The sequence below is a fragment of the Mastacembelus armatus genome, chromosome 3 (assembly GCF_900324485.2).
Source record: "Mastacembelus armatus chromosome 3, fMasArm1.2, whole genome shotgun sequence".
NCBI classification, from domain to species: Eukaryota; Metazoa; Chordata; class Actinopteri; order Synbranchiformes; family Mastacembelidae; genus Mastacembelus; species Mastacembelus armatus.
In genome coordinates, this window is record NC_046635.1 from 25,234,178 (window position 1) to 25,255,422 (window position 21,245).

General features: G+C 40.3%; 1 protein-coding gene across 1 annotated transcript; it reads right to left on the reverse strand.

Moving 5' to 3' along the window:
- Positions 1–14,441: 14,441 nt before the first annotated feature.
- On the reverse strand, positions 14,442–19,125 carry dhcr7 (7-dehydrocholesterol reductase). The gene is made up of 8 exons (XM_026293856.1): positions 19,069–19,125; positions 18,069–18,171; positions 17,500–17,722; positions 17,312–17,402; positions 16,930–17,143; positions 16,564–16,768; positions 15,998–16,129; positions 14,442–15,764 (listed from the first exon to the last, which is right to left on the reverse strand). The coding sequence occupies exons 2-8, from the start codon at positions 18,155–18,157 to the stop codon at positions 15,300–15,302; spliced, it is 1,419 nt and encodes a 472-aa protein (XP_026149641.1). The 5' UTR covers positions 18,158–18,171; positions 19,069–19,125; the 3' UTR covers positions 14,442–15,299.
- Positions 19,126–21,245: the final 2,120 nt, after the last annotated feature.

A 21,245-nucleotide genomic window follows, 5' to 3' on the forward strand; every position in this document is an offset into this window, starting at 1 on the left:
CAGAAGTGAATGTAATCTGTGATACAGTGAGAGATGCCTTTGATATCCTCACCATGAGCATCCATGTAAAGGTCCCAGTTTGTAACGCTGAAGCACCCCTGCAGGGCCTCCTTAGCATCCTTTGACCAAACCTTCACATATCTCTTGGTAGCAGACTGTTCTCTTACTACAGGCTTGTATTGGTACTAGATATATTAAGTTGTGGTCTGACCCACCAAGCGGAGGGAGAGCTGAACAGCTGGATGACTCCTTAACATTGGTATAAAGGAGATCAAGAAAATCCCCATTAATTAGTATAAGGTCACTGGGGTGTTTTGTCTGGAGAACAGCGACAACTGTGTGGATGATGTCACATGCACTCTGTGCTGCAGCTGATAGAGGAATGTAAACAGTCACAACAATGGCGTGTGAAAACTCATGGGGCAGGTAGTATGGCCTCAGTCCAACCACCAACAGCTCAATGTCTGGAGTGCAGATGCAGTCCTTCACTGTTACATGTCCAGGGTTGCACCATTTGGAGTTAACAAAAACAGCGAGACCACTTACTCTTTTCTTGCCGCTCTGTTTCCCTCTGTCTGCTCTCACTAGTGAGAACCCAGACAGTTCAAGCGAGCTGCCCGGTATATTTTCATTCAGCCAGGTCTCGGTGAAGCAAAGCAAGCTACACTCTCTGTACTCTCCCTGGCTGATAGCTAAAGCAGAAAGTTCATCCACTTTATTGCAGAGTGACCTCACATTCCCCATAATAATTTTTGGGAGAAATGGTTTAAATCTCCTACGTTTTTCTTGATGCTTCACTCCTGCTCTGCAGCCCCTCCTACGCTTAATCAGGTCTTGGGGGATTTAAAGTTTTATACCAAGAAGCAGACGTGTTCCCTTGAGAGCTAGCAGTTGCTCCCTTGTATAGATGCCGTTGCCACAGAAATGTATATTTTCTGAAGCAGTTTCCATAATCTCCATATGTCTAGAAGATCCCAACTCATCCCTTTTCATCCATTATCAGAGAGAAAACATAGATCTTGACTTGGATTAACAGATGGTAATTCAGTAAAAACAAAAGAAATAGAGGAGCTGCTGTAACTGGCTGCCACCTAACATCCGCCATATATATATATATATATATATATATATATCTTTTTATATATATATATATATATATAAATAATATATATATATAATATAGTATACTTGAAAATTAGGCAGGTACAGAATGGTATGTTGTTAAGGAACCCTGTAACATTTCATGGAATAGAACAGTCTTCTGGTAATTGAAGTTGGCTGACTGGACACAGGTTTCCACTTTGAGAAGACTGGCTCACAGCAAATGATTCTAATTGCAAATGTAAACAGCAAGAAAATGATAAAGCAGTTATACAGAATACAACAAGAGGTAAATGAAGTCAGATTAAAATCAATATGTAGCGTTTGAATGCTGTAAGGTCAAGTGTAATAGTCAGAAACTCTTTTGAACTGGAGTGTTGAAGTAACATTGTAAATTGTCCAGTACTGTGCTCTGTCATGGTCATGTGAAAGTGGACTGACATCAATAATGTGATGATTAAACTGATACTATGTTTTAGAATCAACTGCAGCATCATTTTGCAGCAGGGAGTATTTAGCTTTAACCCACTGTTGTTGATGTATAGATGTTCATAGTATGTTAACGCTAACCACAAGACTTTTTGGCTGGTAACCACGAAGCACTGATAAAAAGTCCAGCAGCAGCAGGCTCCCAACACTCACATATTTCCTTCAGGAAATGCAGATTGGCCTAGTTAACATGTATTAAAGTGTTTGATTTATGCACAAGCAAAAAAAATCTGTGGCTTTTACAGTGAGGTTGACTTATGTGCTGCAACTGTTCTTGCCAAACAACAGCCATGTGCAGTGTTTCCTGTCTTCATCCTGTGCTTGCAGCAGACTCTACTTACTGCATGCAACTCCCTCTAAAACCACATTGTCTTTTTTTTTTACATTTTTGTTTGTGTACAAATTAAACAAATGAGAAGCCATGTGTTAATCAGGCTCACTGTTTCCTCCCCCTGCCTGTCTTCATACTAGGCTTAGCCTTTGGCTTTTGCTTAATGATTACTGAACAGACACCAGACCTGTATCGATTTTCTCATCCAGCTCAGCAAGCAAACTTATTCCTTCTTTTACCCTTATCCTAAATTAGTCGACTCTAATCCAGTTCTAATGCCAACCTTCAAATTTACCATTTTATGTCTTTTACATTGAGTCTCAGTAGTTGTCTGTCCTTTGGTGCTGCATTTTGTTGTCAGGCAATTTTAAAGGCTACCGTGTCAGTTGTTTAAAGACCCCTTTGATTCCTCATCCCTCACAACTGAAAAAATTAAGGTCATCTCACACCTGAATCCACATGTACCAAGCACCCACACTCACATCATGATTCCATGTAAACTCATGCACATCCATACTGTAGATAAACATCATTTGTCCGCCCTTCTTCTCTCTGTTTACGCAGGTTTGTCCTTTCTTCCTGTCTGCTTCCAGATCATAACTCCACCTATCCACTGCCCCCACCCATCACTGCCTGCAGAGCCTCCACAAATGAGATAAGAGCACTAATGTGATTGGGAGAGAGAGCGAGACAGAGAATGAGAGACAGAGATAGAGAGAGAAAGAGAGAGATTCTAATTTAATAGAAACTCCATCAGGCTAATGGAACTGTGGACTGGCAACCCAGCCTCCCATACACACACACACAAATACAGTCGTTTTACTCTTCACTACGTTGTACCTTGTAAGCGTGGGAATCAATTAGCATTCACCACAATATGTTGGGCCACAGAGTTAAATGAATACGCAGAAAGAGGCAGTATGGGAGGTAGCAAGCAGAGGAAAAAAAATAACTCATAGATTGACTAGCAGAAAAGACAAATCAAATGTTTAAAGAAAAATGTAGAGTCCTCCAAATTAAAACAGCAAAGCACAATGCGAGGCAACCAGGCCACCTATACGACGGTCACTTAATGCACAGTTCACCAGTTATGGTTGTTCAGGTTTCTGGTACTTGCTGGAGATAGTGGTCTCCATTCAATTGTCCCATGAGAGGGTGGAGTCGGGGGGTGGATGACGGGTGGTTTTTCACTCCCAATCTGTCTGGCACAAAAGTAACAAATGGGTGTGTACTGCTTCTTTAGCTATCTCACGCACTCAAACACTGCTGATTCTCATTCATATACAAACTTATCAGCTGATTTATTTCCACTTACGCTCCACTTACGTGTGGAAATTTGGACGAGTGACAAAAAGCACAAGCAGGATGTGTCCTTGAGCTGAAGAGCGCTTGCTCTTATCTTTTCTGGTTCTTCCTTTCTGTTACAACGCTTCTTTTCCACCAGTCAGTACCTGTCTCCCCATTTCACGTTCTCAGTTCTGAAAACAGCTACATTTGTTCTGCACGTGTTTCCCTGTCTCCACTGACAAATGAGATGTCATCAAAGTTCAACTAGTTTGTGACCATGATGAAACAAATTATCAGCATTTCGGATGCTTTCTACACTATTTTTACAAAAGGAAATCCACTGAGCAGCAAGTAACTTGACAGATGAGTTTCCTCAGCCAAATACTTTTTACTTTTTGCTACTTTTAATGCATGACTCAACGAGAGGATTAGATTAGAAAATTAATGTGAAAAGAATTTCATTCTTGTTCCAAAGCATGAAATTCACATTTTGAAGATTTTATATAACTTAGAGAATTAACTTGTAGTCCCCTACAGGGTCTGCGGGGTCTTCCTGTGTGGAGTTTGCATGTGGGTTTTCTCTAAGTACTATGGTTTCCTCCTATAGTCCAGAGACATGCAGGCTGGGGTTTGGTTCATTGGTTACTCTAAAATGCTCATAAGTGTGAATGTGAGAGTAAGTGTTTGTCTCTATGCGTCAGCTGTGTGATGGCCTAGCAATCTGTCCAGGGTGTATCTGGCCTATCTCCTAAAATCAGCTGGGATGTGCCAAAAAGGATATAAACATCCCCTTTTGTTTTTAGGAACATTAGTAAGCATTTAGTGTTGGTACTGTTGATGCAACACTCAAAACGTCCTCAGAAAGATTGAGATGAATCTGTTTTGCAACCATGTTATAAGAGAATTACTTTCTAAGTTGCCTTGTCTGAGACCAATAGAACATTTTGACTAAAAGCTTCTGCAGATGTATGTTATCACTGGTAACACAGTGTCCTCCACTGCTCAGTTGTTGTTTTACTGCAGCTGTTTGATCTTTTGCATTCATTAACATTTTGCATTTCAATAAGGTGTCTCTGCCAGCTTTGCTTCTTGGAAGGAAAAACAGACGGTAACAGTATTTTTAGGTGATGAAGAGACAGTGAATACGTGTGCAAGCAGAGAAAGTTGGGAATGACAGTTGTATTTACTGAGGCACAGAGTGATATGGGCTCTGTGTGTGAGACCTGTTTAAGCAAACCACTAGTCCTCTGACATGAGAACACGAGACCTGGGGCCACAGTAAAGCTAGAACGCTCAAATCCTTTTTTTAAAAAAATGATTAAACTTACATTTTTGTTTACTAAAGCTAACATAAACAAATAACTAAATAATTTACGCTTTTTGGCCAAAGACTATCACTAAATCAAAATCAAATGTCCAGGTATGGTAGACCTGTTGTAATTACAATCAAAAATTTAAAAAAAGTTCTCCAGCGTCAAAACACGACATAATCTACCTAATGGCATTAAATCAAATACTGATTGGCCAAATAATGAAGTGAATTACAGGTTTTGATGGGTTTTTCAGACTGTAAATAGTATATTCAAAAACATTTGTTTGTTTCTGAAGTTGATAGACCTTGTACTGCTGTATTAAAGGTAAAGGTTATTTTTATTTATATTTTCATTTTTTCATTTTTGGTGAAACTCGCATTCAATGCATAAATCTGTCCTTACTATCAGCATGTTTTTAACAGTGCAACTTGTGCTTGAATAAGCACTCGGACAGAAAACAACTATGAACGCATAAATTGCTGCCAAAGCAGCACTAGTTCAAATACAGATAGAAATGTAATTAGAGAGAAATGGAATAAGGTGTACAGACATATAAATACAAGATTAAGTAGGTACGGTACATCATCTGGGTAGACAACATGGACTCAGACATCCTCAATCCTGCTAAGTAATGCAATTAAGCTGAAGCAAGAAAGCAAGAAAGAATGACTGTTTCCGCCTACAGCTGCTTCACTGTCTCACTTCTAATCTCTTTTTCTCTCAGTTTGTTTTGGTCAGCAACAGCACTTAAGAAAGAAGAGATCAATCAGTTGCACTCATAGGAAGGAGAAGAACTTTGATTACCAGAATGATTACTGTTAAAATCGTTTGTGAAAAGGTTTTGAGGTTACTGCATATGAAGGGCCAACGTTATTCGTTACATTGATTTTTGCATGTGTGTGGTAATGCTGCTACCAAGATCCATAGCTGTCTTAGTGCATTATGTATTCCATCGCCTCTTAACAGCCAAGATTTATCAAGGGATTCATATACCCACACATACAGACAGACACCAACTCCCATTGGCACACACTCATAGAAAAACTAATATGTCACTGCGACACCAGGATCAAATTTTATTGCTCTTAATCCAGACAGATCGGTCTCCTCTCTTTCTACTAAACCTTCTCCCTAGATTTCAGGTTTGTGTGACATTAAGAATAACAGCAGCAGCATCAAACCTAATGCTCACTATAAGTCATGAAACCACCCAAAATATCACCTGGAGATGTGTCAATTGGTGAACAGGATTATAAGGCAGAAGGGAAGAACAGTTTTTTTCTTGCTGACTTAGAGATGACAAACCTGTTTGACTATATGTTTTTTTTTTTCCACCTTTGGATGGCAGGTAATTAGGTGATGGTACAAGTATTTCATGCACTTCTGTTATACTTTGCTTAAAAAGATAAAGCTTCTTCATTCTTCATGGTCCTGTTGTCAGTTCAAAAAGAACACATCAGCATTTATGGACAGTTGGACATGAAAGCATCGATCATTTCTAAGCCTGACTAGGTTGCCTGTGCCAAAGGTTAACCCAAACAATGTATTTTTTTTTTTAACAGTGATTTAAAAGTTTTGGAACGTGCTGACAAGACATTGCCCTGGACACACTAATGATTTGTTTCTGAGGAGTCGGAAATAATTTCTGATTTTTATCTTTATCTGTCTATTTGCTATTAAACACACTCCCTCCACACACACAGGCGCCACCCACAGCTCACAGTAATGGTGGGTTCAGCCAACTAAGCTGTAATTGTGTATGACGACTGGGTGAATGGTGAGATGAGCGGATGGAGCTGTATAGGAAATGGGTGAGGAAATGTGACTGTGTGTGCCAAGGGACCGGTCCACAGGAAGAAACACACACACGCTCACATGTGGGATGGCCTATGGATGAGCTGGGAACACAAATGGCAGGCAGGCCTCAGAATGGGCTCACATGGGCACTGTGCCAGCTGGCTGTCAGAGGAAACTGGTTTGTGTGTGTGTATTTAGTGTATATGTGTGTGTGTGACCAGAAAATAAAAAACAGGGATTTAAGGATTTAAGAGTGTCAGAACAATCACTGCATGGTGTCTATACTATAATGTGTGTTCGCTTTCAATTATGTTAACCTTCACCTGCAACATTTCCTGAATGACACAGTCTGGAAGTGGATATAAACTATGTGGCCTCATTCAGCTATTCATGGCAGCAGCTGTTTTGGTATTAGCCACATAAATCCAGTGACATTCTCCCTTCTAAAAACAGCTCGCCCACAAAGCTTTTCACTGTGGCAGCCGCTGATGGGAATCTGCAGCAAGGCCTGTGTAGCCTTGCAGGACGACAGAAGAGACAGAATTACGTTCATGCATGTAGGAACATACTTACTGTATGTGTGTATAGTGTGGTGTTCCTCCCCTGGAAGCTTTTTTTTTAAATTTTTTATTTCACAACATTGGATCAAAGTAGATATAATTGGATTTTTTGTTACACTGCCTAAAGACTCTTGTCATATTGAAAACATATCTTTACTATGTGATCTGAATGAACAGAAAACATATATTTGCCTAAAGGTAAAGACATTTCAGATGGAATAAGACTTATGTAAGTTACTGAATGTCCACTGGAGTCCAGTTAAATCAGTCATTAGAAATGGAAAAAGTATGGCATAGCTGTGAATCTGCCTAGAACAGGCCATCATTAAAAACTGAGTGAAAACACAGGGAGGAGACATGAGTGAAGCCTCCAAGAGACCTACAACATCTCTGAAGGAGAACGATGGGAGAGGCTGTGCATAAAGTGCAAAAAACTGTGCAGCAGAATTCTTCACCAGACGCAGCTTTATGGGAGAATTGCAGAGAAAGGCATCCTTCAAAAAACTTGCATGACATTAACCACAGTTTGAAAAGAAGTCATCTTTAAGAATCTTTTTTTCTTGCAAGACACCTACAACCTGGGAGAACCTTGTGATTTTGTGACATCTTACCCCAGAATAGAACCGAAGATGTACAGATGCACTGAAACAGAACATTCGTGTCCTGTGGTGGCCGAGTCCAAACCTAAAGCCAATCGAGAATATGTGGCTGGATTTAAAAAAGACGCTCACACACGAGTATCATGCATCAGCGCTTGTGCAGTTTTGCAACAAGTAACTGCACCAAAGCTTATAGAAGCTTTTGTACAGTACACAACCTCAGGGCTGTAATTGCTGCCCAATGTACATCTAGTAAATAATGACTTTGTTAAAGATCTTTCTCTTTAGATAAGATAAAACAACCATGTTACTTATTCTTTAATTGAATTCAGTTCAGTTCAAACATGAGACCTATCTAGAGGGACAAATGCTTTTTTTATATCGTCTGCTTAAAAACCATTCATACAAAAAAACACAGCTAGCTTTTTAAGCAGAAATTCATAGAAATGTATATAGATTCATTTCTCAATGCCTCTCCATCTGTTATCGTCCTCTACCTGTATAAACATACAGAAAAAAGGGTTGTCACACCTTATACTTGACCCCTCAATCACAAACACACACTGTGCATCCTGCACATACACATTGATTAGAGCTGGGCACAAACTAGGTCAGATAACACATTTGAACGACAAATGATATGAAGAGGAAAGGGATTCAATGGGACTCTTCCTGGAGCTCAAAACTAAATAAACACACACACACATACACACACAGCTATCTCTTTAAGAACACTAACTTACCCTAACCTTAACCATCACACCTAAATGCCTGTTACAGCCATTTGAACGTGCGTGAGAAATTGAGAATGCACTAAGATTCCCCTGATATACAGGTCGAACCACTGGCCATACAAGTGCACACAAACAAAAAGTTCTTATTCTCAGCATTTGAGAGACGAATATCCAGACCGGAAGTAGGAAGTGAAGAAAGGAAGCGCAGAATAGTGGATGACAATACCTTCTGCATCCTACTGCTCGGCACAGCACAGTGAGGTCAGACTGGTGGAAATCCACTTACCCACTGTTGGTCTGAGAGATTGCATGCTGCACCTGCTGTTAAGGAGACAGTTGAGACTTCCTGTTGGTAGTGATTTCTTGCCAGTGTAAATACTAACAACACAATTTCCTCATAATTGCATCATGTTACTTTGCTTGGTTGGATATTGACTGAGGTAGAAAAACCATTTTTTTGCAGACAAAAATGCATTGAACTTCCATCATATCTGGATAAACAGTTTTTTTTTTGTGGGTTTCAGAATGTATACATCAGCCTAATGTCTGTGTGTCTGTCAGCTGACAAAACCACTGATATGCTGAGTGTTATCAACCATGGCTGCTGAAAGGGCAGAAATGAGCTGAGCACCTGAAAAGGACACCACTCCTCTGACCACAAGTTATCATCGAGGTGGAAGGGGAGTAGAGGTGATTGTGAATGAGTGGGTGGGGTGACAGAAGCAAATGAGTAATCATGGGAGGTGAGGCCACAGCTTTTATAGTCAGAGGACCTAGTATAGTGATAGCAGGGTGGGGAGATCAAGGTCAAATTAAGGGTGGGGTCAAGAGCATCTGTTCAGAACTGTCCCACTGAATGAAAGTAAAGGAGGGAACAAGTGAGCAGTAAGGAGATGGGGAGACATGTAGAGAGACAGAAATCTGGATCAGGCCAGAAGGTGGGAATGGCAGGGTGTGGGTGGGAATGGGCTCTGTATGTAGAGAGCCTAGCATGGTTTTATAGTCCCTACGGACCTGTATTCATCACTGTGTAAGTACGTTGCATGGCCGGACTGTTCATAAAACACAACATGTGTTAGTCCTTTATTTCTGGCTCAGATTTTGGCAGAGTTTCTCTGGCTCTGTATCAGTTCTGCAACTGACACGCAAAGGTCACAGCTAATAATGTGGCAAGGAATATCTGGGCTCAGCATTAAGATGGCTAGTTGAATAGATTGAGTATGGGGAGTGGCGTGCCTAATGTGTGAAACAAAGCTAGAAAATACAGTTTGACTGGCAACAAAAGCCAAGAAAGAACAGTTACAAGACACATATGGGACTAAAACGCTGACTTCACACCAGGTTTTATTTCTAACCTCTAGTTCTGCCTCAGATAATAGAAAAGTCAAAGGATTGGATTGCTGTCATCATGTATAATCTGTACAGTGCAGCATTTTAATGGTTTGTGATTGTGGCAAATGTGACTGAAGGTAATGGAAGAGCGAGTCTCTGTGATTTATTAAAGAGAAAGCTATTAGGGGCTGTGTGAGGTGCTGCTGCAGCTTCAATTATCATTAGATCCAGTACAGACCAGTCAGCTAATTGATAAGGGAAAAGTGTAAGGCTCATTCAGCATCTCTTTACGGGATTTGGTGCGAAACGGAAAGAGTAATAAAGATAACATGGACTTTTCCTCATCTTATTCACCCACACCAGAAAACAGTTCAGGTTGGAAGACAGGGACAGTTGTGGTCTTTGAATAAAGCTGGAATTATGTGTCTGCAAAGATACATGCAAACCACTCTGCAAATTCACACTGAAAGAGGTGGTTTTGTTAACGGTGCATTGTGGGCAAACATCAGCTGCTGTAGATGTTTTTTCCATGGGGAAGTTTACAATCCAGCAGCTCTATACTGTAAATATGTATCTAACTTGAAGCAGCCAAACAGGTTTAGGACCAAAAAAAAAATAGTCAGTCTGTTGTTGCACTTTATTATACTAACAAGGTCTACACTCCTACACAAGAAAACAGTTTTTTTCTCTCCCCATCTCCTGTACAATATGAATCATCACATGGTATTGATGCTGACTGTTTGCCTGGAACATACAATGGTAAAGCCAGTCTTTAAATTAGGGCCCATTGTTTTGTTAAGATTAATCCATGTATTTCAGCAATTGGCAAAAGTGACAGTCAGATGTTCCCCAGTTTTTAAATCCTGCTGTTTTATGGTAAAATACATCAAATGTACCTTAAAAAAGTGAATAGATTGAGAAACTTGAACAACTGGCACTTGGTCCACAGCCTGATGCCTAACTTACTGACATGGCAGTCACTGTCACTAGATACCATCACACCTAACAACCCAAATTCTGGAGGAGGGCGAGGTCTGGTGAGGCTGGGAAAATCTGGTCAGAGGGCACCCTTGGTGCTGAAGCTCTTGCCAATTTGGCTGCTACATGCCTGGATTTCACTGCCAGCTAATATCCCTTACCCAACTCCCTAGCCTCTGGACAACTGGCTGTCACCCGGGCAGTTCTGCCACACACACCCTCACACTCACACCCACAGATGCATGACTGTCAGTCTTCAAAAGGACCAAACACCTGTTTCTTGTGTATATAGTCCAGAATGCATTTCTGTCATACTTGTGTACAATTCATGCAGTGTGTATCTCTGAGATCAGTGGAGTATATTACTAATTTTGCCCTCTGTTTGTGGTTTTGGGAATCAACTTAAATGCTGCTGATCTCTCAGCATGGTTTGTAATCTGTTACACAGTGTATATGTCAGTAGAGCCACAGAGCTCCCATGTCTCAGCTTGGCTCAGTGTTTTAAATACATGATTCAGGTTCTCAAGTGGAGTCTCACTATCAGCCCAGGAGAGTCAGGCCCTTGAATCTAAGGCTCCAAACATGTAAAATACAGGCAATTTGGTGCTTGAGCTCCTTCTGGTGTGGCTGCTGAAGTGTGAAGAGCATGCCTCCATGCCTCACAAACACTGTTAATATGAGATATAACATCTAAAACCAATCACTTTAACCACATCAGCTATGGATTTGTGGTGCAGCTGGAGAATCCTTTTTAATCCCTCTAATTCCTTCTTTGCTCCTAATCCTTTTTTAATTCAACTTTCTGAGTAACTTACAAGGAGTCAAGCCTAAAATGCAGGCGTAGGTTTTTGTCAGCTTATTTTGGCAGACCCTTTTTCACAATTTAAGACCTGTTACAATATGTCTGGAAAAGCACAATAGAGTTAAGAGTTTAGGACCAATATGTTGTCTGGCTTTGGGCTGAAGCCATAAAGTTCAAGAAGAAGAGCTATCTGAATGTGCTCTGACTCCCAAAGATCTTTCAGCAGTGACAACATCTTTGGGGTTATCTTTATCTAACCATGAGTCCTGACTCTTAACATCACATTGGCTTGTTTGGTCTGATAGTCAGTCTGGCTGTCTCATCAGTCCATCAGCTGACAGGGCTGACCAGGTCAGAGGTCAGAGGAGGAAAAAGAGGAAGTAAAGAAGAGCAGTGGGAGAAAGAAAAGACCTGAGTGACTCCTTTTGTTCTCCAATGTGCAATGACAGAAACAGATAAGTTAAAGTCGGAAGTAGAAGAAAACAAGACTCAGACTTTAGGCAAGTTAGTGGCTGTATTGAAAGAGGCATAGCAGTCAGTACTTTGAGCTGAACATTAATGTCTGCATACTAACATACTTCCAGTGACAATTCAAAAATGCTGACATTCAGTAAATTATGGAAACATCACACTCTAAACAACAAATCCCATGCAGGAGTTTAAATGAAAGTCAGGGGATGGCCAGAGACGTTGGGAAACTTCATCTGGGAGCCATGACCATCTGTACTAAGTGTCATAGCAATCCATCAAGTAGTTGTGTAGATATTTCAGTCTGGAGTAAAGTGGTAGGCTGGTCAACAGACAGACCCTGCCAACCCTAAAGCTGTGGTGCTTGTGACACAAAAACAATAGGAAGACTTAACTTACTTTTGTTTCTAGGCTGGTGAAGCAGAAGAAATAAAAGAAAGACATTTGCAATAAATGTAACCACCAAAGCCAAGCACAAGAAATCAACATTATGATAGCTGGAATTACTCCTTTGCCACCAACAAGCAGCCAGTTTTCAAACCTCACCCACTGCACTATGATTATTAGGCCTACTGCGGCCTGGAATGCTCTTTAGTGGTTTGCTGTACTTTATGGTACATGTGAATTGTCAGTGTTTGCAGTCTGCTGACAAATCATGTATTTTCCTCCCTCTGAGGCACCTCTTTCCTCCCGCCTTACAGCTCTCACCAACTCTCACCCACCTCCCAAACTTCTAATAAAAACTAATTTGGCCTCTCGGGAAATAAAGCCAACTTTACCTGAGCAGTGGCACCGTGTGCTTCCTGTATATCTCGTTCTGCTACTCCCCTTCTGTCTTTGCTTCCCATTTTTGCTGCCACTAACTTCCTACTTTGCTCTGGCTACTACTTCCTCCCTCAGCCCCACCTGCCTCTCACTGCAGATGAATGTGCAGCTGCAAAACAGGGCTTCCACAATATGGTTATTGTGCACACTGGACATTTATATGAATGGGTGCATGATCCCCACTTGCAAATTCAATAGTCTAGCTTTTAGTGTCATCTCTTTCTTCAGATTTCTATCTTTTACGGAGAGCTGTTTGCCAGCTTGGTTGAGTGAAACAACTGATTGCACAGTGGAGCCCCTTCAGTCTCATACAACATTTCCATGTCTTCAGGGATATTTTGAGAATCAATTAACCTGGAAAACAAATGAACGGTAATTTAGTTTCATGTAATGCAATAAAATGAATCGGGTGCATATCGCATTAGCTTTGAACAAAGGCAAGAGGAATCAATAAGGCTTCCATTATTATAACTGATTTACATCCATACCTTGTATCATTACACTTAGAGGCTCAGGGACTAGGACGGAGCTTACATGGCATAATAGGCCCCCAGGTCAGATGGATTACTAAAACTCTTGACAACATTTTCACCTATTATGATCCACATTACAAATGTATTTGGGATGGTGGATTCAAGAATTTCAAACTTTATTAAAGGTGTTAGTCACCCTTGACTGATCATGATGTGGCAGAAATCATGTCTCAAGTGCAGTCATTTGGTCACATGTCATTTGGTCTTTAAGGATTTTTTTTTTCAAGGATTTTTTGTCCATGCTGGTTTAAAAGTGAAGGTTTATTCTTGGTTTTGGAATCAGTAGGTGAGAAAATAATCTCACTCTAAGGTCATTTTAGCAGCTGTTTGGGAACATATCACATCAGCTTCATAAGCAGAAATGTAAATTTTCTTTCTGGAATTTTGTTTAGTGTATTCCAGGAATTCTTGCCCTTTTTTTGGGGTACAAAGTTTCCTTCAGTCACAATTTTCCTGATATATTTACCAGTGCTTATCTAATCTTTAATAACCTTCAAGAACGATTGGTCCATGCTATATATACCATTGCTGCACCACTACAACTGACCTAAAGTTCATAATTAATGTTTTGTTTGTGGAAGAACTGTAGTTGGTCGAAAGTTTGGAAATATAATCTACAAGGAGCCGTGATTGCAATATAAATGTGGGATGGTTGCTCCATAGAGTATGTGCAGCCATTTTACTGATTAGTATTTGTCCCCACCCTGAGATTTTGTGGATGACATGACATGACTAAAGATGGTGAGAACACTTTTGCTGATTTGCTGAATGACTTTTTTGGAAGAAGTTTTGAATGGACAGGGAGGGGAGCAAAGTCTGTGATTTCACTAGTTTTTTTTTGTGTGGGCTAATGACACACGTGCAAGCTCACTTGAGTGATTATGCCAGATTTAGCCCTTTTGATAAACACACTCCAACTATGTAAATGTCTTATTTAAACAATAACAATGTTACAAACACAACCTGCACACTATGTACAACTCCCCCTTAGCTGACTGCATACTGGGATTAGGAGTCATATGCTGCCCCCTGGTGTTGTACAATAAAATGACATCTAAAGTTGCACTAGTGTCAGCAGGCTATTACACACATTAGTAATACTCTTGAAGTAGCTATTTTGATCTGAACAAATATATATGCTTTTTAGGATCGTGTGACGTGGAGTCATTTAGGAACTTCATCTTGGAGTATTTCACAAATATATCACGAAATGTCAGATTCAACCTCTGGCGGCTTATTTATCACGTTAGATTTCGGAGAGTAAAGACGAATTGTAAAATTAAACAGGTATATAAAATTAAACTTTATTACTATTTTATTGCATATTGCTGTAAAAGAGGCAGTCCTGTAATGAGGTAATAAAACCACAGAACAAATGGAAATGGCAAAAACAACACTAGACTTGATGTAGACAAGATGGTGGTTTTACACAAAGCAAATACAATAATGTACCTTACTTTCAGTTTTTATGTTTAAGAATGCTTAACAGGGTATAAACATCAGATATAACAGCAGCTGCTGTTACAAACCCTCCAAAAATACCCCCTATCATAGACTATCTGAGTTCTTTCCAATGATATACTGAAATACAAATAAGTCTCACTGCTTAGAAACTGGATCTGCCATGTTTTGGTATTTTGTGAAAACATTTTTTGACAAATGAATGTATGAAATTATCACATAAGCCATAGTTAGCTGCTCGCTGGAATGTCAGAGCATTGTGTAGAGTGTTTGTAATAACAGTCGACTAGAGAAACCGACTGTTTTTGCTCCTGATTATGGCTTGAGCTGGTTTAAAATGTACTTGGTCTGACTAGCTCTACAGGTATTGTAAACTGTATTGTTTTACAAAAATATGTATTTAACAATTGTCACAGTATAAAGATAGCAGCAGACTGGTTGTCAGTCTGCCTTTACTCAGGCAGATATTTAATGAATTAACTGCACTGTGCATGTATTTGCACATATACAGCATTTAACAGAAATAGAAATTAAAGAATGTTTAAAACCATTAAAGTTATCACATGGTTGTCTAGTCTTAAAGCACTCAGTCCTCATGTTTATTTTGTTTCCCCTTTTTTCAATTTATGCATTTTCTTCTTATCCCCCACCCATACATCTCTCCTTTCTTACACTGCACCTTCCTTTGCCTAAAACACTCCAGGAATCAGCCGGTAAGGCACTGCATCTGTGTAACGTTTCCATTCCTTGCCATATTTGCTGCTGCAGCGGTGCTCATCGCGCACACATCGATGCACCAGCAGGATGGTCATGTAGACAATGTAAAAGTATGGCAGTATGTGGCCAAAGCCACAGGCAGCACAGTAGGCCAAAGAACCCATGAGGTCACCAGTGTAGTTGAAGTGCCTGGACACACCCCAAAAGCCTGAGGTCAGGAGTTTGCTGCGATGAATGCCACCGTCAGCAGAACGATATGAGCAATCAATGTATGTTGGCTTGCGGCCCCAGATCGAGCAGGACCCATTGGTGCGACGGAAAAGGTCCTTCTGGTGGTTGGTGGAGCGAAAGATGTAATACCCGACGAGGCCGAGCAAAAGGATGGCAAGCATGTGGCCGTTAGAGAGCTGGACTGGGTGGTACACCAGGTACAGGCCCTGGGGAGCCAAAACACATTTATTGTTGCTGAAATGGTTTTGTATAGTACCTGAATGTCTGTGCTAGTGTTGCTGTAAAGAAGCATTGATAGAGGGACACATGCAAACAAAGAAGATTCAGCAACACAAATTAGGACAAACATTATCGCTGTTACTGCTGCACTTTAGAAATGGCTGTATCTAATAGCACGTTTATTACGTGTGTGTTTGTTAGCTCTTTTATGTTGTATTACCTGCAGTGTGTAGAGGTATGGCAGCCAGACACAGTCTCCCCAGCCCAGATACCACCCAAAGTGATCATGACAGATATCAATAGTCTTCAGGTACCAAGCCTCATTCCAGAAGAAATCCAGCACATAGATGGCCTATAAAAAAACAATTACAACACATATCTTGTAGTTATTTTGACTCACTGAATCCTCATAATGAAGAAATTTCATTATAGGGGGGGGGGTGTTGGTAGGTCTGAAGGGTGAACACTTACAATTAGGAGCCAGGAAATGATAAATGTTAATTTTTAAATTTAGTGGGTAAGAACTGTGATATATCTAAAGCAATGAAGCATACCATGGCAAAATTCCTAAATTAACAGGCTTTTGTTGTTAAACAAGGTAAAGACCAGAGAATCATAAGCAAGGAGTTCAGGGAGAGTTTGTTTTTGTAAAACTGGTAGATTCTGCTTGTCTTGGTGTTGCTATTTTTGCAGCACTTCTGCTCCAATAGGCTCAGTATATAGATTTGACTCTAAACTGAGCAAACACCTCAGATTATTTTTAAATCTATCCTTATTTCTCCTTACCTGCAGTACGTTGACCAGAATCATAGAGTTGGTGATGTGGCCATACAGTTCTTGCTGCTTGGCCATGTAGGACAGATTGATAAGAGTCCAGGCTACAATGCCAGGCCGTCCATTGAAGAAAAGCTTGAAGTCAAACCACTTGCCTATGCGTGGGTTGAACTCAATGCCCATCATGTAGTTGTAGAAGATGTTCCCTGTAAACTTACTGTAGGATCACAAGACGTGAAGAAAGGGTACATCATGCTGTGTGTTATTGCAGTGCATTTAACCTTTAAGACATCATACGCACTGTGCAGATATGCAGTGGTTTTCTACTGCTGTAAAAACTGCTGTTACCTGATTTATGGTGCAGTGTGTAACACTCACCAGTCCTCAGAGTTGGTGGGGAAACAGTAGGCCTTTATAAATGCAAAGGTGGACACAGTATAGCCCAGTATGTTGGCACACCACATCAGAGGAATCCAGTTGTCAAAGATGATGGTGGGGGAAAACCAATGGAAATAATGGGCATTGGCAAGCCACAGAGCATGAGTGATCAGCCAACACTGCAAGCCATTGATCTCATACTTGTTGATAAGGCCTAGTAAAGCAGAGAGGTTGGAGTTTTAACAACATACACACTGCTTTGACAATGCATGTCAAACGTGTTTTAAATGATAACGAAATGTTCAGTCACCTTCTCCAAGAGGAAATAAGTCTAACTGCTCTAATACTCTTATTTTTAATGTGGGAGAATGATGAACATTACCAGCAGGAGTTCGTGCTCCATCCTGAACTCCACCAACATAGCCAGGGATAATCTTGTGGGTAAAATCAGGAACACATATATACAGGAACACCTAGAGGCAAACAGGGCTTGTTTAAATTTGCTTGTATTTGCCACAGTTCCTTACTGATTGGATGTCTGGTTTTCTATTATTCCCTCCATTCCCTCACCTGGAAGGCCACCCATATGGCATATATCTTGGCAGCTGACCATGTAAAGGAGGGAGTCCTGGCCCAGATGGACAGCAGCGTGGTCTCTCCTCTGTACAGCTCAAACAAAGGCTGGCCGATGGAGCACTGGTACTGATCACAGGCCATCACAAAGTAGTAAACAATGAAGGGGGCAAAGCAGAGAAGGCCAATTACACTGATCAGGGAAAACCAGTCCACCTCCCTGAGAGTGAAGCAGATATCCATACCGTATGAGTTACCAGTTGAACATGATAGAAAAGACAGCATTCTAACACGATAAAAACAAAGCTTTCATGAATTACTTTAAAACAGATGATATGAAAGCTGTTATGCTTCTTCCATTTCCTAAACATCTACAAATATGAAATGCAATCATAAAAAAAGCTAATTCAGGTGTTTATCTGGGGTAGCTGCACAGAACTACTAACTAATGTGTTAAAACTGTGTAGGCTGTATTTTTCTCACACTTTGTTTAATCCAAGTTAAGATTTCCTTTGTGATAAACCTGTGGTGAAGTTTTTGGTGACGTATTTTGGATGACAACCCACCATGATCTTCCCCACTGTACTGACTGCGCCCTCTGTGCCGATGCCTTCTCCCTGGCACTGTCCTGGGTGCGTCTTCTGGTGGCCTCCATGGCACCGTTCGTCTCTGGTGACGAATCAGGTTTATCATGTTAAGATCAGTTATGCGGCAGCATGCTGTACTTTGTACACTACCACAGCCTTCTTAGCACTGAGCAGCAAACAGTGTCATTCACTGAACAGGCAGTAAAAGCAGCAAATAGTGGCATCATTGAAACAACTCAGATATTATCAGCCTCCTTTTTACAGATTCAGCATATAGTCTTTAATCCAACGTGTAAACAGATAATCAGGTCATTGTGGGAGTTAAAGTGCATGTCTTTGGAGAACAAATAGGACCTGAAGTAGATGTTAGTTTCAGAGAACTGGCTCATTCATCAGGCTTTGATTTGCTGTTTGTTGTTCTATAACTACAAATATGCTTCAGCCCATAGCTCACACACATAGACACACACACCCACACACACACACACACACACACACTTACTTCTGGAGCAAAGGTAAAATGTCAGCTGATATTTGTTCACACTAAATAGTAAAGGCAAAGGTACATCAAGTGTTAGATGACAGAACTTGACTGGCTCTTTGTTTTATCAACCATCTCTATGTTTAGTTTTTATTTTTATTTTTGCAGCAGCTTCTGCCACAGACAGTTGTGCTGTAGAGAGGGAGGACGGGGGCGCAGACATCCCGGTTGCATAACGCAGAGAAGAGCGAAAAGATGTGCTCTTTTTTTGACAGCATAGTTTGCACTTGTCTCAAACGCACATCTTTTGTGATGCTCGTTTACCGTGACCCACGTCGTCTGATAATATAAAACATTAGCATAATAACCACCGCATTATCCTTTGTATCCTGAACGGTACCTCCCAAAAGACAGACCGAGATTATGAACACAAAGAAACGTTAATCCCACAATGTACCGGATTATAATCCCGTTACAAATGCATTGTAGCTCACTCACCCGTACGTAACTGTAGACACACAGGGAGAGAGGCTGCTCTCCTTCCCTCCTGGCCAGGTGCTGTGACGCAGCACGTAACGACGTAAACTCCGCCCATATCGCCACAAATAAATCAATATCAACCAATGGGATCCAGTTAGAGGCGGGCCTCGTAAGCGTCTCTGACAATCTGATTGGCTGATACTAACTGGAGCGATCAGCACCTGACATATTTGCCACTGTTTGAATGGTTCACCCTGAAAAATAATGAAGTGGAAACTTTCTGTTAAAACTATCTCAGTAGCAAAACCGTGCACATAAAAATTGATAACATAATTCAATTTTGAACACCCAGATTATAAATGAATTATAAAAATAACATGTGGTTATTAATATACTCAAAATCCCAGGCAGGTGTGATGTCATGTGAAAGTATTCTCCACTACATTTATATAACCGAAATATATAATTCTATAATGCTTCAGCTCAAAATGTTGAGAGAAAACTTTTAGGTCAGCACAAACTAGGAACATCCAGACAGCACTAAAGGAGTTTCTTGGGCCCAGGTTGTAGTACTTTCCCTTCGGGCACAGCAGACAGTCATTTAGTGGAGGATGAGAGCTGACTATTGTCTAACACGACTTAAATACAAGTCAAATTTTATTGTACAGTTTGTCATGGCTGGATACAGTGGTGGGCAGGCACTTGTGTTATTCACCAGTAGTTAATTTATAATTAACTTGTTATTTTCCATAAAAAAATAAAAATAAAATAATAATAATAATAATAATAATAATAATAATAATAAGTAGAAAAAGATCAATAAATAAAATACCAAAAAATAATAATAATGCTTTCTGTTTCCAAATACATGTAGTAAAATTAACCACTAGAGGGTAGTAATCACCTGTGAGATGAACGAGCATTACCTCGAATTGAAAAGTGTCACTGCTGGACAGTTTAAGCTGACAAAAGTCATCAAATGCTACACAACAATACCATACCACCACCACCACCACCACCACCACCTGCCCATATAGTGGACAGGCTCCAGAACCAGTTTTTCAAGTACTCTGTTTATTCTGCTGGGAGACTTTACGCATTGAGTTAGTTCTGTCATGATGCTATGGACAGAGGCTATGGCCCAGTGAGTGACATTTATGGTCTTTTTTTTAACCAGTTTCTCCCCGGAGCAGTGTCTCCACTATGAAACATCCAAGTGATTGGGAACTAGTGATCAGGGTGGATCTGAAAATGATGGATTTGTAGGCCAAATGTGGTGAGGGAAAAGAGCAGAGGAAAACCATCAGTGACAGAGAATAAAATAAACCACATTTTAATGTCATTTTACATTTTGGTCTTGTATATAGTCAAAAGGAATATTTGTAGGAAGATATGATCATGTAATTTAAATGATCTGAACTGAGCATGTAGCCCCAAATCTCACTTAGATTGCTAAATGTTAAATATGATCTGAGAATTGTGTTTATTTTTATATCCAGTACTGGTATGTGTTGAAATATGAGCAGTTAGGGTTAGGGGATTTCTCTGCACTACTGACTAATATTGTAAGTGGGGATAAATTCTTGTCTCATTACTTGTGGCTTTTTGTGCAAGTTAGACATTCCACCATTGAATTATCCCCTCCATGTAATCAACACCAAACTCCTTCTGAAAGTATTCACTGTTGTTAAGAAATAGGGAAATCACTCTGCCAGTCCAGTGTCTCCAAAAAGGTTTATATGCTGTTTGATCTGTCAGAACAATAAAAATAATATAAATAAATAAAATAGGATTTCATCAGACCTACTTTTCCCTGTATGACAGCAGTTTCTGAAAACCCTGTAGCATCATCCGTCATCATGAGGTTACCTCCACCCTTCTGTTTTTTGTCCTTTACAATTCTTTACAATTCTTTGTCTATTTGTATGTAATAATCTCTGTTCAATTTCCCTCTGCGACCCCCCTTGTCTTTGTGATCTGCCAGTTTTCTCTGTCTGTGTCTCTAGCATCCCGGTTCTGTTTCTCTTTCCATTCCTCTCTTCTATACTCTTTGATCAGGTGCCTTTTGCTATGCTGGATCCAGACAGTGTGATGTATCTGGGCCAAGCAGCAGACAATACTGCTTCACACTGTGTCTGAGAGTAAGAACAGATTTTGTGCTGTTGCTACTTTATGTTAACTTGTGAAATTTGATG

Coding starts and splice junctions, on each gene's coding strand:
- dhcr7 (XM_026293856.1), bottom strand. CDS start 18,157: ATGGAGGCCACCAGAAGACGCACCCAGGACAGTGCCAGGGAGAAGGCA. Junction 17,723..18,068: donor GTACAGTGGGGAAGATCATG/GTGGGTTGTCAT, acceptor CTTCACTCTCAG/GGAGGTGGACTGGTTTTCCC. Junction 17,144..17,311: donor TGGAGCACGAACTCCTGCTG/GTAATGTTCATC, acceptor CTGCTTTACTAG/GCCTTATCAACAAGTATGAG.